General features: G+C 40.4%; 1 protein-coding gene across 4 annotated transcripts in view; it reads right to left on the bottom strand.

The window, feature by feature from the left end:
• The window catches only part of Sulf1 (sulfatase 1), a 181846-nt gene that overhangs the window by 29639 nt on the left and 137793 nt on the right, over positions 1–14414 (bottom strand). For all 4 annotated transcript variants that reach the window (XM_069990892.1, XM_069990895.1, XM_069990894.1 and 1 more), the window contains exons 10-12: positions 13653–13781; positions 13338–13394; positions 12497–12626 (exon numbers count right to left, since the gene is read on the bottom strand). In XM_069990892.1, the coding sequence (XP_069846993.1) occupies positions 12497–12626; positions 13338–13394; positions 13653–13781 (316 nt within the window). The remainder of the gene's footprint in view (positions 1–12496; positions 12627–13337; positions 13395–13652; positions 13782–14414) is intronic.

The raw sequence follows: 14414 nt of genomic DNA, 5'->3' as shown, positions 1-14414 counted from the left end.
TGTAATGATATTTATGCTGTAAAGTTATGTATATGTATGTGTGTATATATATATAAATGTTTTAAATGTTGCATGTTCTCTCAATCTGTTGTCCTGTTGTGCCAATGCCATACTATTGGTGACTACACGCAAAGCCTCCTAATGCAAAGTAGAGTCTGGCCATGGTTCCTGGTCAAATGAAACTTATGTACACAATGGCACTTAGATATTAGTGATGAAGTCCTCTATGGTTTATGTGAAGGGAGCTATACATCCTCAGTTCATATTGATCAGGGCTGCTTGAGTACTTAAGCGGTGCAGTTTCCAGGTCTTAGATAGACAAAGTTTGCTGTGAGTTTGTTGTAGTGAAATCTACCCTCTTGATGTTATTGTGTTGTTGTTTTTTTCCCAAGCCATCTCAAGTCATAATCTTCTTTCAGTGTTTTCCTAACATGTCTTGAATGTTGGGACATCTTATCTAAAGAAGCACGCATTCAAGAGAAGACTACTTACTGACAGAGCCACGGAAAGGCAACAGAAACAAGATTAGTCTAAGGACTGAAGTGGAAAATTTAACGAAAAGAAATCTCCAATCAGCTGGGTATGGCAGTTTTTCCCTGTAATGACAGCAGTGTGGAGGCAGGGCAGGAGGATCTCAGCTTCAAAGCCAGCTACAAATCAAGACTCTTCCTCAAAAAACCAAACAAACAAAATATAACTTGTTTAGCCACAAGATAGTTATGTCACATGAGTGTCTCTCAAACTTAGCCAGATACTGTGATTTTTCAGAAACTTTCTACGTGGTCCCAAGCTGTATCTTAGGGTAAGAGTCACTGGCTCCTGGACCTCTTGGTACCCATAGTCCATGGGGGAAGGCAGACGGGATATACTGGGGTCTACCTAGCGGGAGGTGTGACTCAGAGGACATCGGCATTTGTGGGCATAGTGAGTGTAGATAAAGATGGGTTTAGAATATGATGATGTTACAGCTCCACAGATAAGTACAATCAGCACATTTATACTTTAGGACATGTACTCTATTAAGAGTAAACAGTTTCCCCTGCTCTCTCTTTATAAAATTGACAAGTACTTAGATTTAGCTGCAGATTGTGTTTCATCGGTTCTAAGATTCTGCAATTGAATGTGGACAACATTGGTTTCCAGTCTGGCTTTGTGACATCTATAAATATATTTAGTTAGCATGAGAAGTTCTTAGAAATCGAGACAACTCCATTAAGAAATCACTGCGTTTTATCTTTCTTGTTATTGTTTTTAATGTATTTATAATGTACCATGTGATTTTTTGTTTCTTTTGTATGTTCTTCCCCCATAGTATAACCCCTGTTTTCACTATATTTGGTTCCAGTGCCCTGTATCTTGTATCTGCATTCTTCTAGTTTGAGGAGGAGAAGGGAAAAAACAAAATGATGAAATAAGGATAAAGGTTGACCCCTTGTAACAATGAGATGTACAAGACACTATGTTGAAAACAAACTTTACAACTTTGGGGTGGGGAGAGGGAGAAGTTGGGGAAGTGGGAGGGAAGGGATGGTAGGGGAAAAACAAAGGTGGGGGTAACAATGCTCCACAGGAAATGGACTCATTACCTTACTCATGTAACTGTAACCCCTCTGTACAATATCTTTACAATAAAAAATATACAAAAAAGAGAAATCACTGCATTATACATACATTTCTTGATGGAATATTTCTATACTCGTTCCTGAGCCAGTTTGGCTCATTCCCAGACATAGAATTCTAGAGTCCTTTCTAAAATAAAAACAAGTAAAAGTGTGTGTGTGTGTGTGTGTGTGTGTGTGTGTGTGTGTGAGAGAGAGAGAGAGAGAGAGAGAGAGAGAGAGAGAGAGAGAGAGAGAGAGAGAGAGAGAGAGAGAGAGAGAGATCTTACTAGTGAAGCATTTTACCAAAATAGCTCACTCAAAAATTTGGGAAAACTGGGGGGGGGGGAGGATTGGGTGGGGGGTGGGGGGGAGGCTGGGAAGGGATGTGAAGGGTAAACAAAGGAGGAGGCTGCAATGCTTGATAAGAAATGTACTCATTATCTTGCCCATGTAATTGTAACCCCTCTGTACAGTATGTTCACAAAAAATAAAAATTAAAAAAAATTGGGAAAACTATTGCTTGGATATGTCTGTTTATATCTCTATATGGCTGCAATCTGAATTATTTAAGGCTTACCTATCCATCTGGGTAATCTCTGCCTACAGCATTTGTACACAGTGACCTGTCTGTTCAATGCCGGTAGTAGCAAGACTCATGATTCACAGCCAGAAGCTTCAGAAGTACTCAGCTGTTTATCACATAAAAAATGTGGCCCTTCTATGGTTCCAATTTATACCAACTTTGGTGAGGTTACTAATTTCATTTTTATTTATCTTTTTGGTGCCAGTACCAGGGCTTCAACTCACAGCCTGGGCGCTGTCCCTGTTTTATTTTTTTATTTTGGGCGTTTTTGGTTTTGTTTTGTTTTCCTTAAGGCTAGTACTCTACCACTTGAGCCACTTCTTGTTTTTTAATGCTCAATTGGAGATAAGAGTCTCACAGACTTTCCTGCCTAGGCTGGCTTCGAAACATGATCCTCAGATCTCAACCTGTTGAGTAGCTAGGATTATAGACATGACCCACCAGAATCTGGCTACTAATTTCTGGGCTATAGTAATTTTTCTGATTCTTCCTTTTGTGGTTGGGACAACAGGTGTATGTCACCCTGCCTTATCAAATAGCAATTTTTAATTTACCTGACTATAGCAAAAATAGCCACATTAAAATTTTTTGCCTTTGTGGTCAGAAGAGCTGATGGCACACAACTCTATAGAACACAAGATGTAGACATAATTTTTATTTGCTTAGTCAATTAGGAATCCAATCCATTTTCTTGTTAATCAAATTCTCTTGATTTTCTGTAATAGAGACAAAGGAAAAGAATATTTCTTTGCTGAAGAGTGAATTTAACCATCTTAGGTGCATGACACTGTCTGTGCAGCAGATGATAATGTATCCTACAAAATTTAATATGCAGAATATATGAATATATTCATACACACATTCCCACACAGATATACACATATTTACACAAATACATAAATAAGGCAATAGCCACTGGAAAATGCCCATTTTTTTTTTCTACCACGGACTTTCTGAAAAAGCTTCAGATCCTATTAGATAAAGTAATTAGCTAGAAGCTTAGAACATCTTCTTAGTGGTAACATGTACTAGGAATTCCAATGGATTATAATTATCACACATTTGCCAACAATCATTTCAGTGCCCCGTATCATGACATTTTTATGACGATGCAATAAAACCTTGGAATAGCTCCTAAAATGGTGACTCTGCTTGGAGGGTTTATAGATGGTGGCATAGAAAAAGGATTTTTGAAAGAATTACACTAAAACCAGTGCCTCAAGGCATTTAAATGGTCAAAGCAATGAGAGGTGATTTTTGCCTTGCATAAGAACTGTGAGGAGAATTGATGAAGCCTGGGGTCAGGAGAGACAGCTGCTAATGGAACAGGAGTCAGACTCGGACATGAGTGTTGCTCCCAAGTGCCTTGGCAGACAATCTGTCACACTGCCTTGCCTCTATCCACCCTCCTGAGGTTTATCAGCAAATCAGGTCATCTCCCTTTCCATTGCCCAGTCACTTCTTTCTGTAAAGTCCTCCTGCTTCTGGAACAATCGGATTTAGATTCTCCTCCTTCCTCTCTGAATTAGCAGTGTATGCTAGCAGTTTAATCCACGTTTATTCCACAAGTATTTCTGCATACCTGCTGTAGGTAAGATGCTGGATAAATTATTTAAATGATTTCTCCAGTAACTATTTTCAGTTTAGTCTTTCCAGCAACACTGCAACTTGAAAATATGGGCTCAGACGATATCTCATATTCCGGCATTGTCCCCAAAAGTTAACTCAGTGAGAAATCACTGTTAGGTAGTCATGTATTCAGGGGTGTGGTTGACTCTGTCTTCCTGGGTATAAAGAATGCCTGACAAAGAAGAGAAGAGCAGCCAGTCTGGGCAGAAAAGTCTTCATAAGACTCATCGCCAATTAATCACTCAAAACCTGGAAGTGGAGCTCTGGCTCAAAGTGGTAGAGCACTCGCCTTGAGCAGAAAAGCTCAGGGACAGGGCTGAGCCCTGCATTCAAGCAAAACCAAAAAAGTTTACCTAAGCCAGGTATTGATAGCTTATATCCATACATCCTAACTACTTTTCCTTCCTGCCATCACTTCTAGATATCATTGTTGCTTCTCCATCTTCAATGGCATCAGTTCCTCAGATTCTCTTAGGATGCTTTTATTTGTACTTACTTAGGCCCATGTGCATGAGTAAGAAACCAGAAATTTGGCTACAGATTTTTCAGTTGTCCACTGGAATGAATGCATACACACACACACACACACACACACACACACACACACACACACACACTACTCTCTCTCTCTCTATATATATAAATATATATATACACACACACTCACACACACACACACACACACACAAAATTCATTATTATATGTTTTAAGTAGATTAGGTCACAATACAGATCAAATCATTTCTCTGAAATGTAACAACTGTAATTTTTGTGATAACTGATTGTTCCTTCTTCAACCAATATCAAAATCATTAAACTGTTGCCCCCATAGGACCATTTCTTTACACTTTTCTCTCAGTACTGGACAATGTAAAAAATTATACAAATATCCCTACTTTAACTGCTTCTTAGCTTGAGATACTGTCCGGATTTTTTTCTTTGTGAAATGTAGTTATTTGTGCCAAGGAAAAAGATGGGGTAAGATGGGAATTAGAAAGGAGGGAGACAGAAGAAAGAAATATATCCTCTAGATTTTAACCAAAGCAAATCATTTGTAAACAGCAAACCTTAGAATGTGGAAAGAGGTTTGGTCTTTGCACTTCAGAAAAAGCAAAACAGTAAACTAACCTTGGCTCTCAAATGATAGTGATCATTTGTTGAGTGCTTTTCATGAGCCAGGCACTGCTCCAAGTGCTTGATGAACCATGGAACTCATATAATATAATATAATATAATATAATATAATATAATCCTACAGCAACTCTCTACAGCAGGCATTAGTATACCTAGTGTGGATGAAGAAACTGAGGCAGTGTTAAGACTAAGTAACTTGCCCAAGATCATATAGTAAGCAGGCAGTGAACCCAGGATGCAATCACTATGTACATTGAACAAAACCTTAAAACCAGAATAGTTTGTGCATTGTTGTGAGCCTCCAGGTGGGCCTCAGGTGAGCAGAGAGACTTTGGGAAGGCAGATACAACAACTAACATACAAATGAGAGGGTGGGATGAGTCGGGCTTGGTGGCACATGGCTGTAATCCCAGCTACACTGGAAGTTTAAGCAGGAGGATGGAAAGTTCAGGAATTGTCTGATCAAAGGTAGCAAGATCTCGTCTCAAAATAAAACTAAAGGACTCGAGGCTAGACTCAAGAAGTAGAACACGCTTAGCAAGTGTGAAGCTCTGGGTTCAACTCCCAATACAACAAGCAAAACAAACAACAAAAGCCAAACGATAACAAAAATTTCAAAATTCAAACAACTGGTTTGAGCATGTTAGGGGATGGAGAATCTGATGACAAAGGGCCATTAGGAAGTAATGGAAAAGAAGATACAGTAGAAATTAATCAAGGCAGGGCCACATTATGTCAAGTATGAGGCAAGTGTCTATATTTGTCTGTTTCTGACTTGAGAGGCACAGACAAGATGAACAGACGTAACACTAAGTAGATGACATCTGCTCCAATATGGCCTTGCAGCTGGGCTGGCAGCTGGCTGTAAGGGCTGAAGGGTCCTCATTGCCTAGAGCATAGCAGGGCTTAGCCAGAGCTTGGCAATAGGAAGCCCCATCCTCTGGATGCCCCTCCAGAATGCAGGGACCTGCAGGCCTCGTCTATGAGCCCAGATTCAGGGGTATTTAGAAAAGGCTCTCAATGTCTAGCAAAGGAGCAATCATAAATGTCTTTGTGTTCATGCTCTATGACTGGGCACAAAGGGTAGGGAAGAGGCTTATGATAAAGACATTCATTCTGGAGTGGAACTTCACTGACTTTCTCACAATGCTACCAGATTGCTTGGTGATAGTGTCATTACAGAATTTTAAACAAGTCTCTGGCTTTATAGTGACATAAGAGTAGAAAGGTAAACTAAATTGTAACAGCTCAACAAAAAGACATGACATTTGCTCCATAAAAACAAATCAAGCTGCCTTTGAAATGCCAGAGAATGTATAAATTGTACTTCAACATTGGATGCCCAGGGAATTTCTTTTACATAACTACTATTTCAGAAGAAAAAAAACCAATCAAGTCAAAAATTTTCACTTGACATTTGTGTTTCTCTACCCTCTGCTCATAGGAATCATATTGTAGGTGGAAAGAGGGCTGCCACTGGCCTTCCCTTCCCAGAGGCTCTGATTTCATTTGTCTAGGTGGATTTGAACATTTCTGGAGCTGGCTCATGTGCAGAGTGGTATATATCGTCCACATATGCCATTCATAGGAGCATGTGCGTGTGGGTGTGTGTGCACGCACGCACATGCACGTGCTTGTGTACCCTGGTACTGGGGCTTGAACTCAGGACCTAATGCTCTTGCTCAAGGGTAGTGCTCTAGCACTTGAGCCATCCATCCACTTTGGGCTTTTTGCTGGTTAACTGGAGATAAGAGTCTTAGTCTTATGCCGGGCGCCGGTGGCTCACATCTGTAATCCTAGCTACTCAGGAGGCTGAGATCTGAGAATCTCGGTTCAAAGCCAGCCTGGGCAGGAAAGACCGTGAGACTCCTATCTCCAATAAACCACTAGAAAACCGGAAGTGGCGCTGTAGCTCAAGTGGTAGAGCGCTTGCCTTGAGCTGAAGAACTGAGGGACAGTGCCCAGGCCCAAAGTTCAAGCCCCATGACCGACAAAAAAAAAAAAAAAAAGGAGTCTTAGTCTTTCTTGCCAGGGCTGCCTTTGAACCTCGGATCTTCAGATTCCTGAGTAGCTAGGATTACAGGTGTTAGCCACTGGTGCCAGATTGCCATTCATACATAGTTTTAAAGGGAAAATATACTTGTCTCTCATAGAAGCAGAGGATCAGGAGGAAAGTACAAAATAAAAGGGGAAGAAATATGAGTTTATGTAAGTTTTCTCAGAGAAATTTTTCTAATTGAGAATATGGTATCGTGGAAGTAGGAGATTTCCAAGACTCTCATTTTGACACTTTCAATTCTAGGCCTAGGGTTCTTAACATTGTTTTAAAAAGCCATTTAATTTGTTTGGTTTTGTTTTTCTTTTATGGGTAGGGGTGGACAAGGGGGGGTGGTGCAGGAATGGAGGGAAGAAGGGTGAGCAGATGCTATCATTGAATTCCATATATACTATGATAAAAAATGAACTCTGTGGGGCTGGGAAGGTGGCTCAGTGGTAGAGCGCTTGCCTTGCATGCATGCGGCCCTGGGTTTGATTCCTCAGCACGACATAAGCAGAAAAAGCCGGAAGTGTCACAGTGGCTCAAGTGGTAGAGCGCTATCCTTGAGCTGAAGAGCTGAGGGACAGCACCCAGGCCCAGAGTTCAGGCCCCATGACCAACCCCCCAAAAAAGAACTCTGTAACTTGTGGGTAGGGATGGAAGAGGGAAAACAGAGGAAAGCTAAAGGAGGAGTGAAAATGCCCAATAAACATCTTGGTACAACTCCTTAAAAATAATACTACCACCTTTGAGCTGGGAAGGTGGCTCAGTGGTAGAGTGCTTGCCTTGCATGCATGAGGCCCTGGTTTCAATTCCTCAGCACCACATAAGCAGAAAAAGCCAGAAGTGACGCTGTGGCTCAAGTGGTAGAGTGCTTGCTTTGAGCTGAAGAGCTGAGGGACAGTGCCCAGGCCCAGAGTTCAGGCCCCATGACCAGCAAAAAAAAAAACAAAAAACAAAAACAAAACAAAAATAATACCACCACCAACACCAAAAACCTCAAAAACACCTAAAATAGAACCAGATGAACTGGGGCTCAGCCTCTTAGGAGGCTGAGATCTGAGGATAGAAATTCAAAGCCAGGCTAAGCAAGACAGCCTGTGAAACTCTTTTCTCCAATTAACTACCAAAAAGCCCAGTTGCGGTTCAAAATGACAGAGCACTAGCCTTAACCACAAAAGCTCAGGAACAGCACCCAGGCCCTGAGTTCAAGCCCCAGGACTAGAACAACAACAACAAAAAAGATAACAAAAAAAAAAACAAAAAAAAAACAAAAACAAAAACCAAAAAAACAGATGCCTTGGATCTGCTTGGTTTGGGGTGAGGCAGTGGGTGAATTCTTAGTGACAGTTTTCTAATGTGCTTGCAACTTCAACCAGAGCTGAGCACCACTGATGTCTCTGTTTGCACAAGTCCTTTAACCACAAGGTAAAGATTTGTCTGTGGGTGTGCAGGTGTGTGTCTGGAGAATGTGTGTACAGGAATGAGCCTGGAGGTGCAATGCCTAGCCCAAGAGAGTAGTGGGAATTCACACTTTGTCTCAGATTAATTCTGAAACATGGAAGCAATGCAAACACATATGTCCCTGTTGTGTTAATTAGTCCCCGCTGGTTGTTCTGTGCCCACAGACAAGGAGGGATGCCAGGCGTCTGGGATTGCGGCCCGCATTAATTCCCTGCTGGCTTTCTAGAAACACAAACAACAGGTAAGACTGCCTGGAACCATAACAACATCCAGCATTCACACATGGGAGAAAATTAATCGCAGTCTCACTAGCACTTTATGGATGATGTCACTTAATCCTCACAAGAGTGAGATTAATTCTTTCCACTTTAGAGACAGAAAAGCTGAGAGTCAGGAGAACTTAAGTAACTTGATTCAAGGGTCCAAAATGACTGTACCCTGGTGCAGGCATGGGTGCAGTGGGAGGGGCCATGTGGTCTCTCCGGGGATTAAGACTAAAGAAAGGGGGCCAGGAGGGCTGAATTTTCCTCTATACATCAGGGAGTCAAATTACAGTTTCAACTCTCTTTGAATGAAGGCTCCTAACCTTGGTAAGAAGAGGTCCACTGTGCCATCAAAGGAGTAGAATCCTAGCAAGTCAGTACCAGCCTGTCACTTTGAACCATCTCATTACTCTGGACTCTTTTCTCAAGTTAGTGACACTGTCACCAAAATAACAATAATATTAATTAATTAATAATCTTCAAAGTAGTCCAACAAGAAGTGCAACAGTCTGAGACAAGGATTTGACAGAGCACAAAGGACTTACAAGGTTTGATCCATGGACTTGATAATTGCCTTAAAGGGGCTCAATTTTTTTTGATGTTCTCAGATTCTCAAGCTATATAATTTGAGCCCCATCAGTAGACACAGCAGTAAGTTAGAATACATGTATTTCAGTCCCCTGAAGACACATTCAAACACAGATCGCTGGACTCAGAGAATCCAGTTTAGTAGGTCTGGAGGTGGCCAGAGAATTTATCTTTCCTTCCTTCTTTCCTTCCTTCCTTCCTTCCTTCCTTCCTTCCTTCCTTCCTTCCTTCCTTCCTTCCTTCCTTCCTTCCTTCCTTCCCTTTTCTTCTTTTTCTTCTTTTTGTTTTCAGGTAGACTTCTGCATTTTTAAAATTTCTAAAAAAATTTTTTTTTGCTCAGACTGGTCTCAGATTTCAATCCTCTTAATTATAACCTACTGAGAAACCAGGGCTGATAGGCCAGACAATGTTTGGCTTATTGGTTGAGATGAGGTCTCATCACCTTTTTGCTAAGGCTGGCCTTAAACTTCTATCCTGGTCTCTGCCTCCAAAATAGCTGGGATTATAGATCTGAGTTGCCATACTCAGCAGGAAATTTACATTGCGGACAAGCTCCCAGTGGTGCTGACCTTGCTGGTATAGGCATGGATTCACTGAAGCCTGAGGTAACTGGACATATTGTCTAGGTCTTCACCTCTTCTATAAGCCACTTCTGCTCAATTTAAAGAAATCATATGGGAAAAAATCATCATGGGCTAGAGGCATGGCTCAAGGGCAAGGCCCTGAATTCCAATCCCAGTACCACAAGAACAAATGAATCACCGTTGAGACATTACCTGATTCTTTGTTACATGAATTTAGGTACATTTAAGATTGGTGCTGACACTCTCCATGTGATAGAGTCTAAGTTCAGACAGATTCACAGAGAAGTAAAACAATAGAGAAAAACTCTTGGGAGCCACATATAAAAAGACTTATTTCATGAGAGCAAAATAAGTTTGGAAAAGTATGAAAAAGCACAATTAAAATTTTAATACTGTTAGCATGTGGTACAAGTACAGCTTGTGCTAAATCTACTTATGCCACATTTGCCCTTTAGGACATAAAGGAAAATTTCAATGCAAGCCATATGGAGAGATTTGCAAATGTGAACACTTTGAAGTAAGTATGTATGCAGTATATCTTATTCCAATATGGTTATCATATTTATCACTTAGAAGGCCCAAAGCATACAAGATCATCAATTTACATGAGATACAGTTACCACTGAACATTTCCAACTCCTGAATAAAAGTCAATTAGCCTATTGGGGTTGGCTCATAAAAATTATCTTAGAGCTACAAAACAATTATAAAGTTGTATTCATAATGTTGCTTAGAGCTTCCCTGAGAAAGATCTGAAGACTTCATATTTAAATGTAATGAATAGGCCAAAGCTTCTCCACTAAACACTTGAAAATTAAGATATCGTTGAATGACCTGAAGCCTTTCCTTCTCTTTTTTCTCTTTCCTTCAACCACTCACCATCCCTACACTATTCTTTCTCAAAACTAAAAAAAATGAGGAAACAGCATCAAAGTTTTTATTATGATTGTACATTCAACACATTGGAATCCTAAGAAAAACAAAAATCATAATAAAAAAACATAAGATAAAAATCATAGCTGAGCACCAAAGGCTCATACCTGTAATCCTAGTTACTCAGGAGGCTGAGATCAGAGGATCATGGTTTGAAGTCAGCCTGGGCAGAATAGTCCGTGAAACTATTATCTCCAATTCACCACGCCCAAACTGGAAGTGGGGCTGTGGCTCAAAGTGGTAGAGCACTAGTCTTGGGCACAAAAGCTCAGAGACAGTGCCCAAGCCCTGAGTTCAAGCCCCATGACTGACAACAACAACAAAAGAATCATAATAAAAATTATTATTGGTCTAGTGTGATAATAAACAAGTGGCTCATATCTTGCCTAATACCTTGAGCTAGTATGGGCTATTATATGAATGTGTAGAAGTTAGAGAAGTTAAAAAGAAATCTCACACAAAATTGAAACTCCTGCTTAGTTAATATAACTTACCTTAGAAGGCAACAAGTGGCTTGTATTTGTATTTCATTTTTAATTAGACAACTCTCATTTGGATCCTTGCTTTTCAACATACTAGATATTTATTTGTTAGGCAGAAGTGATAATGTCAATGAAAAGATGTACTAAATTGAGTAAGTGTATACTGTAACTATGGTAAGACAAATGCTCAATAGTTTATTTTCTTCACTTTCCTCTGAATTTGTTCTTTCTTCTCCCATTATAACATGGCATTTTCTTTTAGAGGATATAGACTTCCTTTTGGTTAGCACAGACTTCATTCAAGAATGTTTAAAGTTGTTTTGTGCTGATATGGTCTCACTTTCCTCAAAAGCACTGTTAATCCATTGTGAAGTACTTCTTTCATTGTTATAATAAATGGTGCTCTGGGTAGGCTTATTTTTAATAATGAGGAAGATTCATTTACAATATTTTAGAGCCAGTTGCCAATGGCTCATGCCCGTAATCCTAGCTACACAGAAGGCAGAGATCTGAGGAACATAATTCAAAGCCAGCCCAAGCAAGAAAGTCTGTGAGACTCTTTTCTCCAATAAAATATGAAAGACTTGAAAGAGGAGCTACAGCTCAAGTGGTAGAACACTAGCCTTGAGTAACAAAACTCTGAGAAAGTGTCCAGGCTCTGAGGTCAAGCCTTAGGACCAGCACAAAAATAAATAAATAAATAAAATATTTTATAGTAGAAAGTTTGTAAGCACAGACAGAAACAATAAATACCCAGAATGTGGTTTTCCTTCCATTTTCCAGCCCAGGTTATTGATTCTGGCCTCTAGTCTGTTACATGTGAACATTTCAGTCTAGAGAGGGAGTCTCCCTCCAGTCTTTTGAGGAGGTTCAGTGTTCAGAGGCTCAGCATTCACTATTGTCTTGATAGATGGCCTCATAATTACAGATTGATGACTAGTTAACAAGGACCCTAAGAATCTTCTCCAGCAATGGAGCCATTATCTTCTGGCACAGAACTCAATCTGAGCATCATCTTTGTACAAGTAGTAATGAGGAGACCCAGCTTGGACCTGTTAGAGGATTCTCTCGGTGAGGCAGTATCACAGTGAGTGACTCAGGCTTACATAGAAAGCCGATGCCTACAGGTTATACATTATTTTCTAGGAGATATTTTAACTTAGAAATGGAGTAGTAGTAAAAAGCAGTGGCACTCACCTGTCCGGGCTGCTCACAGGCTGTCTGGTACCTGGCCTGCTGGCACAGTTCCTTGACCCTCTCATATTTGGGCAAATGATTTGATTGTTGGATATTCTTGTTAGACTCTTCCTTCTTGCGTAGAAATTTGCTTTGACAAAAAAAAGAAAGAAAGAAAAGCTTTGCATGTGAGAACTGATTCGAATTACCTTCCCTGAGTTCTGCTTGTTCCCTTTTCCTTCCTTGTCACATGACTCCATGGCAAATAACAAGATGTTGTTAAGGCTTTGTATAGAAGAGTCCTTCAGGAAACTTCCAAGCTTGGTTCTTTGTAGATATGAAGTCAAGATAGGAAGTTCTTTTTGTTAACAAACAACTATATAAATACTTTTCTGTCTCCTAATTTATGTAAAGAAAAAACATCATGGCAATGAATAGTCTAAGTCAAAAAGGGAAACCAGAAGTGACTATGGAACTAATTACAATGGCATGAATTTACATATTTAAAACAATGAAAGGAGCATAAGGAAAAGAGGTAGAAAGTCAAAAATTGAGCAAGCCTTGGAGGCTGCATGGAGGAAGACAGGAAGGATGGTTGAGGAAGAAATGAGAAGGCCAGAGGAAAGCTTTACACATTGAGAGTTTCTGGTCCCATCTTAAGAGAATTTATTCTCTAAGTTCTGATGCAGGATTAATTACTTCAGTATCTGATAGCAAACAAGTAACAAACCATTCAATCTCACTACTAAGCTGGAGAGATCTGCATACTTAGTGAATCAAAATAAAGAGAAAAAATAATACCCAATGAGAAAAGTGGCCCACTAGGACAGTTCCCAGAAACACCCCAGGAACCAATAATTACCCTCTTTCCACTAGGAATGTATCGCGCCAAATTTTGGCCTTCTTGTTTGTTCGAAACCTGAAAGCAAAATAATAATATTTACTGTTGGCATCTGGACATTTTTTCCAAATGGTTCTGTGCTAACAAGTTTATTTAAAGAAAACACCTCTCACTTCCTGCAGCCCACAACTGCACCTCCGTCAATGTGGTATTCACCAACAGCTCAAGGTAATTTTCATGAGCAAAGCATACTTTGCCTCCACTTGTTGTAGCTGCTGTCTGGCTCTGGCTCCGGTGAGGGAGTTCAATGTGCTTGGAGAAACTATTTTAACGCACCTGTTACCTGGCTTTTCCAGGTCCAGAAGTTTGAGGACAGACTTGCCATCCACATCGGGAGGTGTATCAAGCCCTGCAATATCCAGGATCGTAGGGGCCAGGTCGATGTTAAGAACAATCTGTGAGACACTGAAAAATCAGAGACAATAGTTACAGCCTGAACACTATAGAGGGTGGCATTTAGGGCTGCCCTTCCCACAGCAGTGACTCATTGACCTCTACCTCCTCACCTACTCGTCTAGTCTCCTAAGGAAGGGCAGTGGCATTTGGCCAAAATGAGTGAACAGCCATCAACAATGCTGCTTCTGAGCAAGATTAATTGACTCTCGTGGGGTTCAGGCTGGAGAGATGCCCTCAAAGCTCTGGCTGCATAGCTGGACAAGATAGGAACTGACTCATGGTTTCTGTGGGATACATGCTTTTTTGGAAAACCAGATGGTCCCTATCTCCTCTATTGAACTGGGCCTTTAGCATCAATATTCTTAATAAATGGTTTAAAGAAAAAGTGCACAGTTTTTAGTGTTGAATATAACTTTAAATATAAAGCTTTCTAACTAGATAGGATCATTCCAAGGTGTTTTTGTCTGTTGTTTGTTTGTTTGTGTTTTAACTGATCCTGGGGCTTGAACTCAGGGCCTGGGTTCTGTCTCGAAGCTTTTATGCTCAAGGCCAGTGCTTTGTTATTTGAGCCACAGTTCCACTTCTGGCTTTTTTAGTAGTTTATTGGAGATAAGAGTCTTACAGACTTCCCTGCCCGGACTG

Source organism: Dipodomys merriami, unplaced genomic scaffold (genome assembly GCF_024711535.1).
Source record: "Dipodomys merriami isolate MVZ:Mamm:240054 unplaced genomic scaffold, mDipMer1.0.p SCAF_4, whole genome shotgun sequence".
NCBI lineage: Eukaryota > Metazoa > Chordata > Mammalia > Rodentia > Heteromyidae > Dipodomys > Dipodomys merriami.
The sequence above is the reverse complement of the archived record's forward strand: the minus strand, read 5'-3'. Positions and strand labels throughout refer to the sequence as shown.